The 20,324-nt window shown below is 40.3% G+C and overlaps 1 protein-coding gene across 2 annotated transcripts in view; it reads left to right on the forward strand.

The window, feature by feature from the left end:
- The window catches only part of KCNIP4 (potassium voltage-gated channel interacting protein 4), a 231,020-nt gene that overhangs the window by 137,961 nt on the left and 72,735 nt on the right, over positions 1–20,324 (forward strand). Inside the window, exon 2 of one of the 2 annotated variants that reach the window (XM_060148437.1) lies at positions 10,304–10,324. The exons of the other annotated variant lie outside the window; for it this stretch is intronic. Coding sequence (XP_060004420.1) covers positions 10,304–10,324 — 21 coding nt within the window. The remainder of the gene's footprint in view (positions 1–10,303; positions 10,325–20,324) is intronic. 2 annotated transcript variants of the gene reach the window in all.

Raw genomic sequence — 20,324 nt, forward strand, 5'->3', positions numbered from 1 at the left:
GACCCTGGCAGGTGTTCAAATCCTCATTAAAATAAAATAAGTTGCCAAAACTTTGTCTTTTCAATGCTACATTTGAGTTGAATGTGTTAGGCTATAAATCCTCTTAAATCTGTGTTGAATAATTTAACTTCAGGGAAATACAAAGAAATGTGTCAAAAGAAAATGTGATAGAATCAGTAATTTCCTTATCTATGCACATTCTAATGAATCATGCTTAATTTATGACATTCTAACTCCCATAGAATTTTAGGAGATTGAGTCAGAACTTTACATCTCAAGCTCCTCCTGGCTGTGAATACTTTCCACAGACATATATGGAACACCAATCCTTTACTGAATACTCACTATATGGCAAGTACTTTGATAATATTGGATGTATATTTATGAATAAAAGAGAATTGTCCTCAACTCATAGACACTAGAGTTTGGTGTAGAAAGTGTATAATTAATAAGAAAGGGTAAAATAATTAAGTGCAAACTGTGGTGTATTTAATGAAGGAAAAGGACAGAATTCTGTGAGTGAGATTCATGTGGACACAGGCGACCTAGAAGGTGTGATGGTTCATTTTTACTTGTTGACTGAGTTAGGCCTTGGTTCCTGGTTGTTTAGTCAAACATCCGTCTAGATGTTGCTGTGAAGCTATTTTTGTAGGTGTGATTAACCTTGTAGGTGTAAGTAAAGGAGATGACCCTCGATAATCTGGTTCGCATCACCCAATCGATTGAAGGCCTTAAGAACAAAATCTGAGGTTTCCCAGAGAAGAAGAAATTCTGCCTCAAGACTGTAACAGAGAGTTCCCAGCCTGCCCTACAGATTTCAGACTTGCCAGTCCCACAATCCCATGAACTAATTCCTTAAACTCCTCTCTCTCTCTCTCTCTCTCACATGTGAACACAATTCTGTTTCTCTGAATGGCTCTAACTCAGTGGTCCCCAACCTTTTTGGCACCAGGGACCGGTTTCATGGAAGACAATTTTTCCACAGACCAGGGGTGGGAGGGGGGGATGGTTCCGGCGGTAATGGGAGCGATGGGGAGTGATGGGGAGGGATGGGGATCGATGGGGAGGGATGGGGAGAGGCAGAGGAAGCTTAGCTCGCTCACCCACTGCTCACCTCCTGCTGTGCAGCCCGGTTCCTAACAGGCCGCTGACCAGTACTGGTCCGCAGCCCCGGGGTTGGGGACCCCTACTCTAACTGATACAGAAAGCCTTTCTTAAGTCCAGGTGTTTTATGTCATACCTAAAGAGAGAACCACTCATGAAACCAGCAAGGATATAGTGATCCCCAGTTGAAGAAACAGCAAGTATGAACATCCTAAGACAAGAAAGGGGAGATTAACATGACTGAGGTTGAAGGAGAGAGGGATTTATAAGATGAGGCCATCAGGGGGGCATTGAACAAGTCACACAGAGCCTTGTAGGTTAGATTGTTCAGAGTGTGGTAAGAAGCCATTGATAGTTTAAGTAGGGGAGTAACATGACCTGTGTTTTGGCAGATAAAGGGTTTGGTCAAGGAGGAAGGATGAAGAAGAGAAAAGCAGTAAGGAAGATATTGCAGGAGTCTAGCCAAAATATAATGGTGACTTGGACTAAAAATTGTGGTGTTTGAGACGTAAATGAGTGAAGGAGTTTGATCTGTATTTTGGAAATAAAAATGACAGAATTTGATGATGGATTGAAAGTGACCAGTAGAGAAAGAGAAACAGTACAGATGATTCCAAACTTTCTGACTTAAGCAAATGGACAGATATGGAAGCCATTTGCTAAGACACAGAAAACTGGGAGAAAAAAATGCTGAGTGGGAATGGGGTGTTAAGAATCAGGGATCAAAAGTTCAGATTTAGTCTCACAAAGTTTTATAAGTTACTGTGGTTGGATATATGATTACAGAGCTAAGAGGGGAATTTTGGGCTGAAGGTATAAATTTAAGAGTCACCAGCATACAGGGTCATGAGAATGGATGATTAGTAAAAATTATAGTGACTCTAACACGTATTGAGTACATATGGTGAAATAAGCTCTGTCCAATGTACTTTAGAGGTAATTAATTGCCTTCATTCTCTTAGCAGCCCTATAAAGTAAACTTTTTAAATAAATAAACTGAAGCACAGAATGGTTAAGTAACTTTCCCAGGGTCACACAGCTAGGAATGAACAAGTCTGGAATTTGAACCAACGTACTCTAGCTGCAGAGTCCATGCTTTTAACCATTGGGAATGACTGAAAAGAGAAAAGAGAGGAGGATTCAGCCTTGAGGTGTGGGGAACGCTGACATTTAGAAGATCAGTAAAGGAGATGAGGCAGAGACAGCAAAAAAATTACTGAAGGAGAACAGAGATATGGGAGTAAAGCCAGGAGAATGTGGGATCACATCAGCCTAGAGACCATACTCCTCCAAGAAGTAAGAAATGTGTTGAGTGATGCTAAGCGGGCAAGCAAGAAAGCAAGATAAGGATGGAGAAGTGTCTATATCAGTTAGCGCTCTTGGATGGTAAGCAACAGAATCCTAGCCTGCTTAACAGGAGGGGAAAAAAGAAGTCTTTGGAAGGATCTAGGGCAGCTCACAGAACTGAAGGAAGACACAAACACCCAAGCCCTGTAAGAGAGAAGCACTGGGGAAGCTCCAGGGAGTCAGGAGTAAACTAATGATGGTGGCCACAGTATTCACTGAACTACAACTACATCTCTTACAAGCACCCCTCATTCTCTTTGTTGGGCTCCTTTCAGTTTCCTAGGCACAAGTGCTTTCCAGAGAAATAATCAAATTCTGACCCCGGCAGGAGGAAATGTGGAGGCAGGGCCTGTGCTTGGCTGGGAGAGTTGGGAGCACAAAACTGTGCCTGCCAACTTTTCCTGCCTTTGTGCTGCCCTCTCCTCTTCCCCTAAAATCTTGTCTATAGGTTACATTTTTTTTTAACATCTTTGGAAAAATATAATTTGCAGTGAAGAACTTCTGGTTCTTTCCGCTCTTACAGCCTTTTCACATGTTAGTTTCTGGGACACACTTTGCCTATTATTTAGTAGGCATGGTTCTTCCTATGGCTTTCAATAGCATCTTAAATCTTGCCTCCCCTGATCACATGTCTACGTATCACATGTCTGTGTAGGTCAAATCACTACTCCCAGGTACACTCTATCACTGAACCCAGTTTGTTCCTTTCTCAGCATTTATCATCATCGGTAATAATAAATTAACTTGTTTGTTTTCTGAATCCCAATGAGATGGGATATTAATGAAGGCAGGGCCACTGATGTTTGGGTCACCCACTTATATTCAGTACCCAGTACTTTTCCTGGGACAGAATAGGTTTTTTTTTTTTTTTTTTTTTTTTGCGGTACGCGGGCCTCTCACTGTTGTGGCCTCTCCCGTTGCGGAGCACAGGCTCCGGACGCGCAGGCTCAGCGGCCATGGCTCACGGGCCCAGCCGCTCCGCGGCATGTGGGATCTTCCCGGACCGGGGCACGAACCCGTGTCCCCTGCATCGGCAGGTGGACTCACAACCACTGCGCCACCAGGGAAGCCCAGAATAGGTTTTTGATGGGTACTTGTTGCTTGAATAAATGAATATGTTCAAGACACCTCAGATAACTCCCTCCTTAACCATGAACAGGGCTGTGGGTACTCTGTAAAGGGCCCCTGGGGCTGAATCTCAGCCTCAGGGGATTCCTCTCGGCTAATTCTTCCCTTTAGAACCTGCTTACCGTGTTATGGTATCTCTGGTCTCCGTTCCTGGTTTCTGGGCTCTTTTCCAACCTTTTAGTTGAACTCTCTGTGGAGATCTAGATTCTGGATTCCCTCACAAGCTGTCTTCCAGGTATTCTTGGATCCCAGGACCTGTAGCCCTGCACAGGACACACCCTTCCCTTCACCAAACACCTAGTTTAGGGGTGCTTCTCTGGCTCTATGGGTCTGCAAAAAGGTTTGGAACAAGGAGGTACAAAGATTAAGGAAACAATGCTCTGTCTTCAAATGCTTTACAAGCTAATTACAAAATAAGCGTCGAGTCTAAAAATCTATCTGCAAATAAGAAATACTTTTAAAACACCATTTGTGAGCATTACCTCATTGTAATTGAGGTTAGCAACTTTGAGAAAAGAGTTAATATTTGAGCCAATCTGATCAAGTTAATCACCATAAAAATTAATTTGCATAAATGACCAATTTACATAGTACCAAACCATGTTAGAGAAATGGGTAGAAATATATCAGAGTTAATAGGTTATGGAAAACTTCAGGAATGGAAGGGCAAAGCTGGAGAACTAGCAGGGGGCAAATATGACCCATAAAGATTTTGAGAATCATCATTGAAATACCTTAAGGGGAAAAGAGAGAATCATGTCACCAAATAAGATATGTTGTTAATATGTTAATAAAGCTTGATGTATAGTGTGCACTAAACATTATCTTAAAAAATGCTTTAACATACATTAGGTTATATCATTTCAAAGCCATATCAAGGGAAATATTAACATTTTGTGAAAGAGGAAATAAGGAGTAGCACATTTGTAAGAATAACCCAGAATCAATTAGTGATTAACTTCTCAGAAGCAAACTACTCAGCCTTTTTTTTTGAACTGACTTTGCATAAATGCTCAATGACACTTTTTCTTATTATTATTATTTTTTTCTTTTTAGGACCTCTCAGCATAGTTCCTAGTTATAGCCCTTCAACTGTAGGACTAGTTAACTTTAGTTATCTAGTTATTTAGTCTAAACATGTAGGTTTCTAAACGTTATGCTCTGTCTTATTCCAAAAAGAGATCGTAAAAAGATTTGTTGAAATATCTAGAAAAAAGAAAGAACATAAAATATTCCAAGCAGTAATTTAGTTCCTTATCACCAAGAAAGTAAATAACATAACTTCTGCAGTTAAAATCCATGTTTGGATCATCTTACCAAAAATGTGTTCCAATACAGAGCTCTTTATGAAAAAAACAAAAACAAAAGCAAAAACACCTAACTAAACATTATTTGACATAAACAAATTCCAGGAAAGGATATGATTAGTCCCTTTGTGGTGTATTGTTACAGCTCGTGGTCTGTAATTATGTTAGGGCTGTGAGTACCCATATGTTATCCATGGTGACTGGAAGTGGGGTAGGCAATACTGTTTTTCATGGAACTAATTGTTGATTAAACACATTTTAATACACCATACGCAACTGAGCAATTTACTGCTTGTCAGTGCAGAATCAAGGCACCATGTAGTCTGTGCAGTGAAGCAAATGCTAATCATGCCTACTTGGTTTCTTCTGGAACTCCACATAAAACCTCATATTAGTTCCCTAATGGAAGGCAAGCCTATTACTGAACACACTTTGTATTATCATGAATAAGTGCTACTGATTTATTAGATAGATTGCATTTATTGAAAACAGAATGGAGCATGGAGTTAATTACTAGTTTTTCCTAATTCATTAGAATTTTATGTGACTAGAATATTCTTCAGCTGATAATAGTGCTCTCTGCTAGAGTCAGATGAAGGTGGTATTTGAAGTGAGGCCACCCCTGGCAGCACCCTGCACTGCCCTCCTCCATGCATCACTAGGACTGGAGATTTAGGGAGGACGTGTGCTTCGGTGCATAGGTGAGGAATTGAGAGCCACCTAATCTTGAATTCCAATCCCAGCTATGACACTTAGTAGTCTTTTTGCCCTGGGAAATCTCCCTGAACTTCATCTTCTTCATCCGTAAATAGGGGTAATATCTCCTCACAATATTGGTGAGGGCTCTAAAAGAAATCACGTGTAAGTGGAGATGTTTATGCATGGTCGGTCCTGATGCTGAGTTCCCGAGCCCTTCCACCGAATAGATCCAACACAAACAAAAATGTCCCATGGTGACACTCTTTGGGTTTTGTGGTGAAAGTAAATTATGCAGTCAGAGCTCTGTTAATACACCACTGAGAACAACTAATCCCACCTTCTCCAAATTTTGCAGAGACAAATACTGAAGACTTGACCTAGGTGACGATTGTTTGTCCTGAAATCAAATAATTAATGAAATAGCCAATGAAATAATAAATCTCTGCCTTCTTTGCCTTCAGACCTTGTCTTCCACCTCTCAAGTCAGGGTTCTCTTTACTCTACCAAACCGCCTGTGGAATTTTAATTCACCTTGTCCATATCACATACCAAATCATGAAATCTGCAACCAGCAACTCACACATATTTATTGAGCTTCTGCAGAAGATGGACTGCAATAAACTCTTGGAAAGTAGATAGTAAGCAAATAGACATGATTCTTGCCCTCAGGCAGTAAAGGGACCGTGTAACTTGTTATTTATTTTTCTACATTATTACCATAGAGCCTGGACCAACTATTGCATGTATGGGGGCGGACTGATCATAAAAGAGGTTTAGAAACTTCCCAAGGTCATACAGGTAATTAGTAGCTGAGATAGAATTGTAACAGACACGTTTGAGCTTCCATCTCAAAATCCCAGCCTCCTCTCCAATAAGAACACACAGAATGTCTCTTAAAAAATAGAGTGAAAATAAATTTTAAAAAACATCTTGGCCCTGAACAAAGGGAATTTTCAGCTCTTTTGTATGACAACTAGGTAGAACCAGAATTTATAATTCTAGCAAGACTGCCCTAGGGTGAACAGTTGATATGCAGGTCATGTCATGCAGTTTGCCATGCAGGTGCCATATGAAATTCCAAATTACATGTAAAGAAGTTTATAAGATAGAGAAGCAGCCTGATGTAAGTGTAAAGAGCATAGACCCCAGAGTCAGACTACCTGGGTTCACATCCTGATTCTGCTGTTTACTTACTCGTGAACTTGAAGATGTCATTAGCCTCTCTGTATCTCTCAATTCCTGTTCAGAGATAACTCTGACCTTTTTGTCTAAGCAATCAGAAGATGAATTGACGCTTTAAAAGACTGAAGGAGGACCGTATTTGGAGAGGAGCCCCATGTTGTTTAAGGATTTAGGGCGCCTGGTAGTCATCCAAGGAGAGTTATGGCGTAGGCAGTAGCATATGTATGTCTAGAGTTCAAGGGGAGAGGTCCAGGCTGGGAAATAAGCATCAGTGACCTCAATATTTAAATCATATTTATCTCCATGAGGCTAGATGAGATCACCAAGGGAACAAGCACAAAATAGGTCAGATTTATGTTTTAGAAATGCCACTCTGACAGAGCAGAGTAAGAAGAATGAGAATAGAGGCTGTTAGGCCAGCTTGAAACCTACTGCAGTAGTTCAAGCTTGAGATAAGCAACGATGATAAACATCATCAGTAACCATGGTAGTAACAGAAATGAATTGTAATGCAATGGAATCATAGTGAAAGATGAATACAATACCAGTTACAGTAAAAGTACAGCAAAAAGGCTGCAAGGGCCAGGCCCCTCCTCTTATTTCTGTGATCTAAAGGCAAGGAAGGCAGAGATTAATTTGTCTCTTGGAATTTGTGCCACTGCCCCAATGAGGGAAGACTAGACTTTCACCTTTAACACATAAAAGACAAACTTCACAATCTTTTAAAGATGAGCTCTCACATATTTTTAGGATATATACTCTAATCCCTTAGATTTTGCCTTCACTCCACCCCTGCCCTCACCAACACAACCACCTAGAGACAATTACAAAAGAGGCAGTCAGGGAAGTTTCTGATATTTACTTTCTTTAGGATACTGTCTCCTTCCCAGAAAGTCTGGACGTTAGAAAAGCCTGTCTTTCTCATTTCTCAGCATTCTCTTCTTCCAAGTGCCTAATTATAATTCTTTATTCCTTATGTCCACCATTCATACATCACAAATCTCTATGTGTGCAGAGGTGGGAATAGGGCTGGGCGTGTTTCTGTGTATGTGTTAAAATTCAGTGAACAATGTGCATAAGAAAATAAAGAACAAAATAGAAGAAACCGGAGCATATGTTGCTTAGAAAACAAAAGGAGTAAAAGGGGCCTGGTGATTCAGCTTTGGGAATACATTTACTGGAGTTTCAATTAAGATGCAGAGAAATGGGTAAACTGGACAATTTCAAGTCTTCTACCTGTTGATGAAGACAATCCTGATTTTATTTAATATTGGGCCAATGTACGTCACTTAATCCCCTACAATAATATGGATCTTCTCAAGGAATTACTTAAACTGGCGTCCTTTGACTTTCTATATATTTTAAAGTTTCAGATTTGTGACCTTTTCAAGGGATGTACAGGATGTTATTAGGCAGGAGGAAATTGCAGTTAACAATTCTCTCCATTCCACAAATTATTTAAGGTAAATCCAAAGAAAAATAAATATCCTCAGTGGGATCTGCTGTGTGTTACATATCACAACTGTATCAGAAGCCAGTGATGTTAGCGGGTTATTTTATTACTCTAATATGAAGTAGCACAGTCTCAGAAGCTAGGTTTGGGTGGGTTTTTTCCTTTTAATCATTTCACATGTCAAATCTAGTTCTATTAAGAGATGTTGGTGTGGGGGGTCTGTGTGTGAATTCCAAACAAAAAGGCACGCCTGCAGCATGAAATTGGTACCAGAGTTCATACAGCTTTACTCTCTATGCAGCAATGGCCTCATGGGAAGGATGATTCTATTTGTGAAAATACAAAGCTCTGAATAACGACTGATAGATCTTCACATTGTCCACCAGTCCTATGACTTCTTAGTCAACTCCTGTTAGCTTCAGTATTTGTTTCAGTTGGCTATTGCTGCATAACAAACTTCCCTAAAATTTAGTGGTTAAACAACAAGGACGCATAGAGAGAGTGCTCTAAATTCAGACTTTGGATTCTCATCATTCTTCAAACCAGACAGGGCTCCGGCAGAAAGTTCTTCGGTGTATGCAGTGTCTGGGAAGCTAGAATCTCTTAGAAAGCTTCTTCACTCGCAAATTGACTCCTCAGCAGGGAAGGTTGGAAAATTGTGGACTAGTTGAGAATCTCTCTCTCTCCCACGACCTCTGTGCTTGGCTAGTGTTATGTGCTGGATTGTATCCCCCCCAGAAAAATTCATATGTTGAAATTCCAACCCCCCAGTATCTCAGAATGTGACCATATTCAGAGATAAGGTCCTTATAAGAGAGGTGATTAAGTTAAATGAGGACATGAGGATGGAGCCCTAATCCAGTATGACTGGTGTCCTTATAAGAAGAGAAAGAGACATCAGGGGTGCACATGCACAGGAAAACAACCCCGTGAAGAGGCAGCAAGAGGGCAGCTACCTGCAAGTCAAGGAGAGAAGCTTCAGAGGAAACCACCCTGCCAACACCTTGAACCTGGACTTCTAGCTGCCAGAATTGTAAGAAAGTAAATTTCTGTTGCTTCAGTCACCCAGCTGGTATTTTATTATTGCAGACCTAACAAAGTAATACAGCTCGTTTGAGTTTTCTCACAATATGCTGATTTCAGAACTGTTGGACACAGTAGCTGGTTTCCAAGAGAGAAGAAAGAGAAATCTACCAGTGCTTGTAAACCTTGGCCAGGAATTGGTATAACATCATATCTGTTGTATCCCGCTGACCAAAGCAAGTCACAAGCTCTGCCCAACTTCAAAGGAATGGGAAATAAATTCTACCTCTTGACATGTGGAGTAGCATTTGCTCACAGGGAGAGGAGAAATTGATGGTGGCCATCAATGGAGATCATCTACCACAGGCTCTATCAAAACTTCCCACTTCTCTTCAGCCCCTCTATTAAACATCTCTCCTGTTCACTTTTAGATTTTGATTCCTACTTCAGTACACTGACACCGTCTAGTGTTAAAATTCACAGTTTTCTACCTCTCTACTAAAATCACACAGTAATATCCATTATTTCTTTTGCTCCTTTCCTCCAGGCTTTAATAGGAAAGAATTTTCTTTCTACTCAAAGTTAATTCATGTACCTGGGCCGTAAAGTGTTCTTCATTCCAAGACATTTTCCTGCAGTCATCACTTTCTCTTTTGAGTCTGAAACTGCCACCTATCAACTCCTTCCTCATAGGCAAACAGCTTTCCTGGTCCCAATGTATCTCCCACCATGGGGCAGAGTTTTCCAAAGTGTGCTCTACTGTGATATTACTCTTTTCCTCTCCTCATCAGAAGCTTTGGAAGCAGGATTTACTCTCCCTATCTTCACATCATTACCTAGGATTAGTTTCTCAACACTATACAATGTGGTTTCTATCCCTAATGTCTCCCTGAAACTGCCCTGAATAAATTTTTTTAAATAGCCTGCTATTTTAAAAATACAATGGAAGGGCTTCCCTGGTGGCGCAGTGGTTGGGAGTCCGCCTGCCGATGCAGGGGACGCGGGTTCGTGCCCCGGTCCGGGAGGATCCCACATGCCGCGGAGCGGCTGGGCCTGTGAGCCATGGCCGCTGAGCCTGCGCGTCCGGAGCCTGTGCTCCGCAACGGGAGAGGCCACAGCAGTGAGAGGGCCACGTACCGCAAAAAAAAAAAAAAAAAAAAAAAACAATGGAAGCTTTTCAATATTTACCATATTGGATGTGTCACATCATAGAATAGATATCTCCTCCTTGAAAATATTTTCTTGGTGTCTCTTGTGTTCTTTCTGTCTCTCTAATCCAGAATTCTTTCATCTTCAAGGGTTTCTTTTTCCTACGCACATCTATTAAACATTGCTTTGCCTTGGAATTTTGTTCTTGACCAATTGTTCTTTTTAATTTCCATTCTCCTAAGAGGAGCACATCCATGCTCATGGAACCATCTACCATCTATGCCAATAAATCTCAAATCAGTCTCACCAGCCCACGTCTCACTCAAGCTGTCCAGTTATCTAACGGTCACATAACTCTGGCATAGGCCCTCTGAATTCAATATGTACAAACAAAGCATGCCATTTTTCATACCCTGAAACTGCATTCTTCTCTTGCATTTTCTGTCTTTTAGGGTCCTTGATTTTCCACCCAATTACTCAGCCTAGAAATCTGGGATCATCCTTGATCCTTTCTTTCCCTTAGTGACCCATATCCAATCAGCCATCAAGTTCTGTCAGATTTTGTTTTCTCACATTTATCCCCTCCTCTTCAGTCCAGTCCTTCATGCCACAGCTCAAGCCTACATCATCTGTCTTATGAAATGGTCAGAAATGTTCTAATCAGCCTCCATGCCTCTATCTTCTACTCAGACTTTCGTCTCCATCCCAACACCAGATCTTTCAAGTAAAACGGAAAACCAACCAGGCAATTCATACTGAAATTCATTCTTTACTGACTCTATTTTCTGTCAGTGAGACCAAATTTCTCAAGTTCTTGAGCCATGGCATTCTGCCTGCTCCTGAAGTTTACCCTGAGGAATGAGACGAGATAGAAAGTCTGAGTCCAACATAGAGTTAGAAGGAAAATACTCTTTAGTTCATGTTGTTATATTTTGCTTTAAAACAAATTAAAATCCTCAGAGCACATGGAATTCAGAAGTCAGTAATTTCAAATATAGGATCTAACCAAATTAAGGGTAATGCTATATTTAACTGCGTATTAGTAATTCTTGAGAACTGGATTGTCTGTGGTTATATATCTTTTAAATGCACATTGAGTAGTAACAAGAAGAAAAACAGCAATTATGAAAGCCAGTAATACATGACAATTCTACCTATTCTGGAAAAATCTACCTCCAAAGTCATTACACCATGCAACTACAAGACCTCGAAAGGGCCACAAATATTAAACTATTGAAGTATCACATTTCACTTTCTGTACAAATGTGCAATTCTAAACCAGGCTGATTTTTGTGCCTTCTCAGTCTGAGTTTCATTTTAAGCAAATTAAATTCGCTTTAGGATGCAGTTATACAACAGGAAAAATAACAAATTTTGTCCATTGCGAAGATTAGGAAAAAGTATATATAGATTGTTTGCAGTTTCCAGATGTCTCTTGAATAACCCTTTCTTTGTGCTAGGCAATATTTCAAGCACTTTACATTAACTGTACAATAATGTTCAACAATAATGTGTCATTAAATACAAAGCATCGTATATTAATATACACAACAACACTATGAACTACATACCACTATTATCTCAATTTTACAGATGAGGAAACTCAAGCACAGAGATGATAGAGTTACCAAAGAACACACAGTCAGGGAGCAGCAGAGCTAGATTCAAGCTTAAGCAGTCAGCCCATAGTACATGCTCTTAACCACTCTCTGTTTTCTACGCTCTCAAATTTGTTATCCGCTTTCCGTTTCCACTCCCCCTACTCAATTTCAAGGGTTTGACTATTGCAATGTCTTAATTAACTTCCTTATTTCTAGTCTCACTATCAGCAATCCATCCACCATGCTTTTGTCAAAGTGATTTTTATAAATAACAAATCTACTGATGCTAATTCTGCTTAAATTCTTTAATCACTCTCTTTTCTTTTATGTAGATAAAATTTAAATTCCTTTGCATGACTTTTGAAGTCCTTCAGGATTTGACATTTTCCTGTATTTCCACCCTCATTCCCTGCCACTCTCTGCCTCATATTTTAAGTTCTAGTCCTAAGGAACTAGACACCCAACCTTTCCAGAGCATGTGATATGTTCTCTTGCCAAGTTGTAATTCGATTGTTTGAACTCAGGCACTCCATTTATTACTCTGACTCTCAGATGTCTGTGAAGCCTTCTCTGTCCTCCCCACCTCCCAGACCATCCTGTGTACCTCGCTTATGGCGTGGTTACATTGTGTAGATGGTTTATGTGCCCATTTCTTTAGGGCAATGCTGTGTCCCTTCATCTTTGAGTCTTCAGTCCTCAGTGAATTTAAAGGAATAAATAGATCAGTGTAGTGTGGTTTGAGTGTTGGCTCTGTCAGTTATTAATAGTGTAACTTTGTTTTCTCAACTGTAAAATGAGATAATAACAGCACCTACATATGTTATAAATTGTTTGTGAAGATTAAATGAGATAATATATACATAATGATTAGCCAGGTACCTGACACATGGTAAATATCCCAAAGTATTAGACAGTCTTCCTATGACTATTCTGGGTCATTTAACATCATCGTGTTCATGAAAGTATCATGCATATTTTTCTTTAATTCTGAATCTTAATTTGAAAGGGCAATGATCCCACTTCATACCTATTGTACATTGAATTTAATTTCCCGACCGGCCTCAAGCCTATTGGGTTAATGTTATAATTGACAGAAACACAAGTAGAGTTCTTCCTGGTGGATGCAGCAACAAGTTCCATCACTGTGGTGCTATAGATGTTCTGCTCAGACTCTGCACTTGGGACATTTGAAAATCAACCCTTAGTACTTGGAGAAGCTATGCTCTCACTAGACAGCTACTTATGTCAAGAGAATTTCAGCCTCCAAGAATTGTGCCTTCACGCTGCAGTGGTTAAGACTCCGTGCTCCCAATGCAGGGGGCCCGGGTTCGATCCCCGGTCAGGGACTAGATCTCACATGCATGCTGCAACTAAGAAGTTCACATGCCACAACTAAGGAGCCAGTGAGCTGCAACTAAGGAGCCCACCTGCCTCAACTAAGGCCCAGTGCAACCAAATAAATAAAATAAATATTTTAAAAAAAAAACTTGCTTATAATTAAAAAAAAAAGAATTGTGCCTCCATGGGATGGCACAGTTATGAGAGCTGAGTCAGTCCACTGACAAGCCACACCAAGGGCTAGAGTCAGCTGCTTCTGAAGAGGATTGCATTTCTCCTAGTAACTTGGAGCAGAAGTGTCATCATATGTGTGTCCTAAAATGGCCTGTGCTACCTTTGTTTCAGAGACTTTCATATCTGAGTACATGTACTGGGATTGATACTACCACAATTACGCCACCACCCTGGCCTTCTGGTACTGAATGCCTGTATCCCCTGAAATTCATATGCTGAAATCCTAGCCCCCAGTGTAATGAAATTAGGAGGTGGGGCCTTTGGGAGTTAATTAGGTCATAAGAGTGGAGCAATCAGGCATGAGACTAGTGCCCTTATAAAAAGAGACATGAGAAAGCTTGCCTCCTCTCTCTGCTTTCTAATATGTGAGGATACAACAAGACAGCCAATAAATCGGAAGCAGAGACACTGGATCTGCTGGTACCTTGATCTAGGATTCCCAGCTTCCAAAACTGTAAGAAATAAATTCTGTTGTTTAAGCCACCTGGCCTGTGGTATTTTGTTACAACAGCCTGAAATGATTAAGATATAGGCAATTTTTGTGAAGGACTCCCCTTTTAGTTTTTTGACATTTGAAATATCATTTGAACACCTCTGAACCTCAGATTCCCCATCTCTCAAACTGGGCAAGAAATGTCTCATGCAGCATTGTGAGCATTAGAAATTACACTCATAAAGTATCTTGTACAGTGGAAGCCACATAACTTCTGCCAAATCTGTGGTGCTCAACAGCGACAGGTAGCACTCCTTTTCAGTTAATCCTGTGAATATCAACTCAACGTGAATGCGTGTACATGGATGTAAAGAGTAACTTCTGTCTTGTTGTTTTTGCACAATTCCAGTGATTGATCTTATGACCATTTTAACTCATCTGTTCCTTTAATTCTCCCCATAGCCTGCCACCAACCCTCAAAGGAGCCACTGGATGGAAAACAATAACTTTTCAAAGCAACATCTGATTATATAGCAGATATAATACTTTGGTCTTAGATTTTAAAATGCACAGTAATTGCATCATTCAAGTTTATGTTTATTCCAGCATTTTGTGTATATTAGACCCTGGCCAGACAGGTCAAAACACATCCTAAAAGAACTTGTACTCAAGGGGGAGAGACAAATGGTAAAATGAGCTACCAAGATAAGCCACAATAAGACAATAGTAAAGGTAGAATGAAGTGGGAAGAATTAAGCTTGCCAGGTCAGGTGAGAAGAGTGAAAAGAGGATCTAGGAAAGTTTATATTTGAATCAAGACTTGAAAGACCACAGAGCATTTTCTAGACAGGGAAGGGGCATTGCAGCCATTGGAAGGAGAGATAACCAGACATGGCAGGATGGGAGCAGCATGGAGTTGGGTTTACATCAAGGGTGGGACTCTTGGTGAGGAGACATCGGTTAGCAGCTAAAGAGGGTATTATAGCCACAATATTATGGGGTTTATACTCATAATAAGGGCTAGGAATTTTTTCTAAAGGCAGAATTTGAAACCTCCTTAGAAACCTGGCTTGAGGTAAAAGCCTCTTTTTACAAAGGGAAGGCTTGGGCTAATTCCACAGGCTCAACGCGGCTCAGAATTTACTACCAATGCATGTAAACTACACAGTCTCTTATGAACGCTTCTCTCTCTTCTAGTGATTGGTTGAACCTCCGTGACATTATTTTCTCAGCAAAAGGATTTCCTGACATAATGGTGTCAGTTCATATTCAGAATGAATAAAATATTGACTTGTTTCCTTCTCCATTAAAACTATGTTGAATGCCTCTAAATTACTACTCTCTATCAAACTGACCTGAACATCAGAGCATGAACTTTTGTTTCTGTATAGAATTACTTAGACAATCCAATGAGTAAGTCCCCCAGGCCAACACAAATTCAGTTTCTCAAAGAAACAGAGAAAGGCTAACAGTATCTGAACTGACCCTTTCATAAGAAAATATGCAATTCATTCTAGAGTCCCTATTGGTAGGTCTGCGCCAACCTTTCAAAAATCCAGATGGTTTATGCAACGTCCACAGTCCTTTCAGTTTTGCCTAGAACTTTCAAATAGATAAAACTATTTTCAAAAGAAAAATCTGCCCTTCCTTGGGGACACAATTACTGAGTTATTTAGTCCTCAAGATAAGAGAACTGCTAAAGGGTCTTCAACTCTTCATCTAAGGACTAGTCTCCTTCAGAAACATTTCCTCAGATCAATACACTAGAAAATAATGATGCTGCTGGGTTATGCTTGGCAGCAAAGCATCCTGCCAAGGATGAAGATATTTGATTTATTGTTCCATGGTAACTAGAACCGTCTGGCCCTGGATCTGCTTCTTACAGAGCTTGCTTTGTTGAGAAGTGTCCCTGGTGCCCTCCACTTTTTGCCAGTCACAACTCTGAATAAGAGGCAGTTTCTCCTGAAATCACCTTCCCTCCTTCTAGGAAAGGAGCATGTGAAATTTCAATTGGACAGCATCTTGAGAAAGGCTCTGCCTTCTACTCAGTGATTTCTAAGGGCATTCCTGAGTGCATTCACTGAGAAGAACTATCTGTATTTGTCATAATAGTGTGATTTTAGAAGGTGAGCTGGAAACCTTGGAAAAGTTATTTCACCTCTCAAAGCGTCACACTTCTTAATACTAAAACATAGAAAATGATGCTTAACAAATGTTGTATTCTGAAAAGCATCTTAGTAAACCTTGCCATCCAAATGTGAGTTATTTTTTTATCATTAACGTTGATAATAATAAACATCTTCCACTGGACAATGTCGAATATTTTATACATTCAATGGTCAATCTTTTGATGGAAATAGTTTGAGGTTTTCAAGAAGTCAGTATCTCAACACAAGGAACTCTACTTCATTTCACTGGGCAGTAGAAACTAACACAACGTTGTAGAACAACTATACCCCCAATAAAAAAAAAAAAATGAAGTCGGTATCTCAAGAAGCGATTCAGATTAGTTTCTGGGGTTGGCTGCCAGCTGAGATAAGGTTCTGCAGACTTGAACCTAGGCTACGTTATATAAGCACCATGGTAGCAAATGGGACCTACAAGTATTCATTTTATAACTTGCTAGTGTTGTTACCTAGGTCACTGAGTTTACCTTTCTGGCTTCAGTTAGTGCTACTGTGAAACCTGAGAAATAATTTGGCACATTACAGCCCTGAAGACTGAGACAACCCCATCTCTCCCTGGTACAGTGGTTAACGTATAAAAGTGCTCTTGAAAGGCAGCTACCGTCATGCTCAGTAATGGTTGACATCATTAGTTTTTTAGTTAATTCTTTGAACATCAAGCCATCAGTGATATTCTCCCCCATATTCAGATGATTGGTTTTCTTATAGTTTTGAGAATTAATTAGCAGCTACTACATCTGAATGAAACGATCTGGTGTAGGAGGTATTCCAATAATAATCATGATGCTGATAATGTAATAGTAGAGATAATAATAATAATATGGCCGTTTATTTAAAATTTATTGTTTGGTCTGGACTTTGGGGATTTAAGAAAATTTGTTAGAGTCGGGAGAGAGAGAAAGAGAGGGAGAGCGAGAGAACATGAGAAGGAGAGATTGATTACTGGGTAAATAAAAGGTATTTCAAGGAACTCAAAAAGGAGAAAGTAAAAGTGAATTTCAGTAGAGATTGGGATCCAAAATTGAAAAACTATCAGGAATTAAGGTTCATATTTCTACAGCCATACTGTCTTTGCTTTTTCTTCATCTCTGAGCCCACAGCTGAGAGATAATCTCCCCAGATGTTCCTACGACTCCTCTTGGCTCAAACACCGAGACAGACAACTGGTGTCTCTAATTTCCCATCCAGATGTTCCAGGGAGCAAAGCTAACTGGCCAGTCTTCTTTTAGGTGCCCTCCCCAGCTGCCCCCGAGTGTCCTCCCCTGTTTCAGTCAGTGCCAGCCACCAGGAGAGAGTTAACAGTTACAAGCAGGGCTTCAGAGGCTCTTGTTTGTGAATTGGGCTGGGGGAGGCACAATCCCAGACCTGGATTCATTTGTCCCAGGTCAAATAACTAACATGAGGCAGAGCCTGCGATAAGCCCAAACCCACCCAAGATCATACCATTTCCTTGAGTTCTGTTGCTCTCCGATCAAAGTGGTCCAAAGCAGTGCTCACTGGTGACTCAGGGCTGGCCTCCATGTGGCACAACAGTGAGGGCCTTTGTGAAGCTGGGGCTCACTTGAGCACCCACATGCAACATCATGAAACGACAGCAAGGACGTGAAAGGGCCTTTGAGGGAAGCTAATTCTTTGCCCATCACATGAGGCGGCTTCAGACAAGTCCTTAAGATCAGTGTCTCTCGGACACGGATGTGTGTGTACAAAAATCATGCGGAGGTCTTATTATTATTTTTTTTATTTATTAATCTCTTTTAAAAAAATTTTATTGGAGAATAGTTGATTTACAATGTTGTGTTAGTTTCTGCTGTACAGCAAAGTGAATAAGTTATACATATACATATCTCCACTCTTTTATAGATTCTTTTCCCATGTAGGTCATTGCAGAGTATTGAGTAGAGTTCCCTGTGCTACACAGTAGGTTCTTATTAGTTATATGTTTTATATATAATAGTGTGTATATGTCAATTCCAATTTATCCCTCCCCCCTTTCTCCCCTGGTAACCATAAGTTTGTTTTCCACATCTGTGACTCTATTTCCATTTTGTAAAGAGGTTCATTTGTACCATTTTTTTTTTAGATTCCACATATAAGCAATATCATATGATACTTGTCTTTGACTTACTTCACTCATCATGACAGTCTCATTAAAGGACAGATTCCACTTCTGTTCTCCTGTGGTGGAGCCTGAAAGTCTGCATTTTTAGCAAATTCTCAGGTGATGCTAATGTTGTGGATCCCGTCCCGGGAACACACGAGGTGGAGGAGGTTTTAGAGAAAAGAATTAGAGAAATTTAAGCTACAAGAAATCTGCAGTTTCCTAGACTTAACCCCACAGCTGCACAGAGAGCTGGTTCCTTGGCAAGCTCGCTCATCTGTGTTTGCCTTTCCACCCAGCCCAGTGGGCAAGATGAGTGACCACACCTACGGCAGCTCGCTGGCCCAGCTAAATGAAGATCACATGTTGGCTAAAGAAAAATCGTTGGCAAATAATCAGTAGGTGCTACGGCAGCCAGCTTATATGGAGTTTGTCTTGTTAAAATATGCAGGCTGTTTTATGCCAGAAATGTTTTCCTTTTTCCTTAATTCAACTTTGGAGAAACTTACTAACATGCATGGTGAGTGGAATTTTTATACAGCTTGCTGATTAAAAAGTAAGTATAGTGCACTCAGAAGTCATTATCTGACATTATTTCTTATGTATGGGGGCTGTTGGTGCTCCCCTTCCTGCTTTGACAGGAGCTTAGAGTCTAGTCACCACCGCATATTTATTGGGTACTTAAGATATATTAGATACAATGTAAAATCAGTTACATGTGTTGTCTCATTTTGTCCTCACAAAAACCTGGGAGCTAAGGGCTATTTCTGTTTCCATTTTAGTGATGATGAAACTGAAGCCCAAATATGTTATATGAGGTGACCCAGCACTGTCTAAAGCTGATCTGACCCCTTCATGGAACATTTCCACGCCGCCCTTGCTTCCCTAGAGACACCCCATCCCTCTGCCTTTGGGCTGATGCAGTGTTCCAGGACCCACCTTGAACTCATCCTCAGTACAGACTTTCTCTTCTTTTGCCCCTTCATGGGGAAGTTGGAAATGCTGCAAAGCCATTCTAGCTACACCCAGTTTCCCTTCATTGTGGCTCTGCTATTTTTGCTACCTTCCTTTGGTTCATTTCATTAGCTGCGTTCTCAGTATCCGCTATGGTAGCTGCAGGTATTTTTCCACATATCCCAAACCCAAATCCCAGTTGTGCCTTCATTCCTCTTAGCAGATGATTCCTTTTTCACTTTAGTGAAAGGGGCCACACCCAAGACCAACTTAATCCAAATCATTAGGATTGGCCTAGACTGGGCACGTATATTTTTAACATACATCCAACACAATCCTAAATACATACTGAAGTCTGAAGCCATGGCCTTACATCATACTTAATAAGCAAAACTGGTTCAATTAAGTATGAATACCCCCATTTTTCTAAGTATTTGTAATATCCATTTAAATTTTTTTATGGGGTTGGGAAAGTCTCCAGAGTGGAAAATTGAACCAAGATCACTAGATCAATAAGCTTATTAAAAATTTTCCCTATTAACAATTTTATTCACCTGAAGGAGAATTCTGTCTCATTGCTTTAACTATCTTCGAACAAAATTCACTAGATCATTTGTTTGTCCATTTGGATCTTTTGGTTTGAGTGCCTAATTCTTGAAAAGAGCTTATAGCCTGTCGTTTACTCTTCTTCTTTAACTTAGGGGAAGGTTCCCTCCTCCCGAGCTGTTTGGTGGCATCAGTGGTGACACCAGCCACAGGTGGCCACTTGGTGTACTCCCCACTTGTGTTAAGTTCGTTTCCTTCACTCACTTCCTGTGCATCAACCATCTCTACTGATGCCCCAGTGCCAACATTGCTAATTTCCCACATCCCTGGAAGCACCAAACGCTATGGGGTTTCACAAGCACACAGCTGCACTTAATGAAAGCATGCCAAGGTTCTAGTCAAAATTTGATTTGAAAGTTTTATGAAATTTTACAAAAGGCAAATCCAGAATATTTGTGAAAACAATTTGTTATCTCAAAAACATAACATTTTGCTATTTCAGTGGCAAAGACAATCTATTGTGTTCATTCTTGCTGCTGGTT

This window comes from Lagenorhynchus albirostris, chromosome 4, assembly GCF_949774975.1.
Source record: "Lagenorhynchus albirostris chromosome 4, mLagAlb1.1, whole genome shotgun sequence".
Classification (NCBI taxonomy): Eukaryota; Metazoa; Chordata; class Mammalia; order Artiodactyla; family Delphinidae; genus Lagenorhynchus; species Lagenorhynchus albirostris.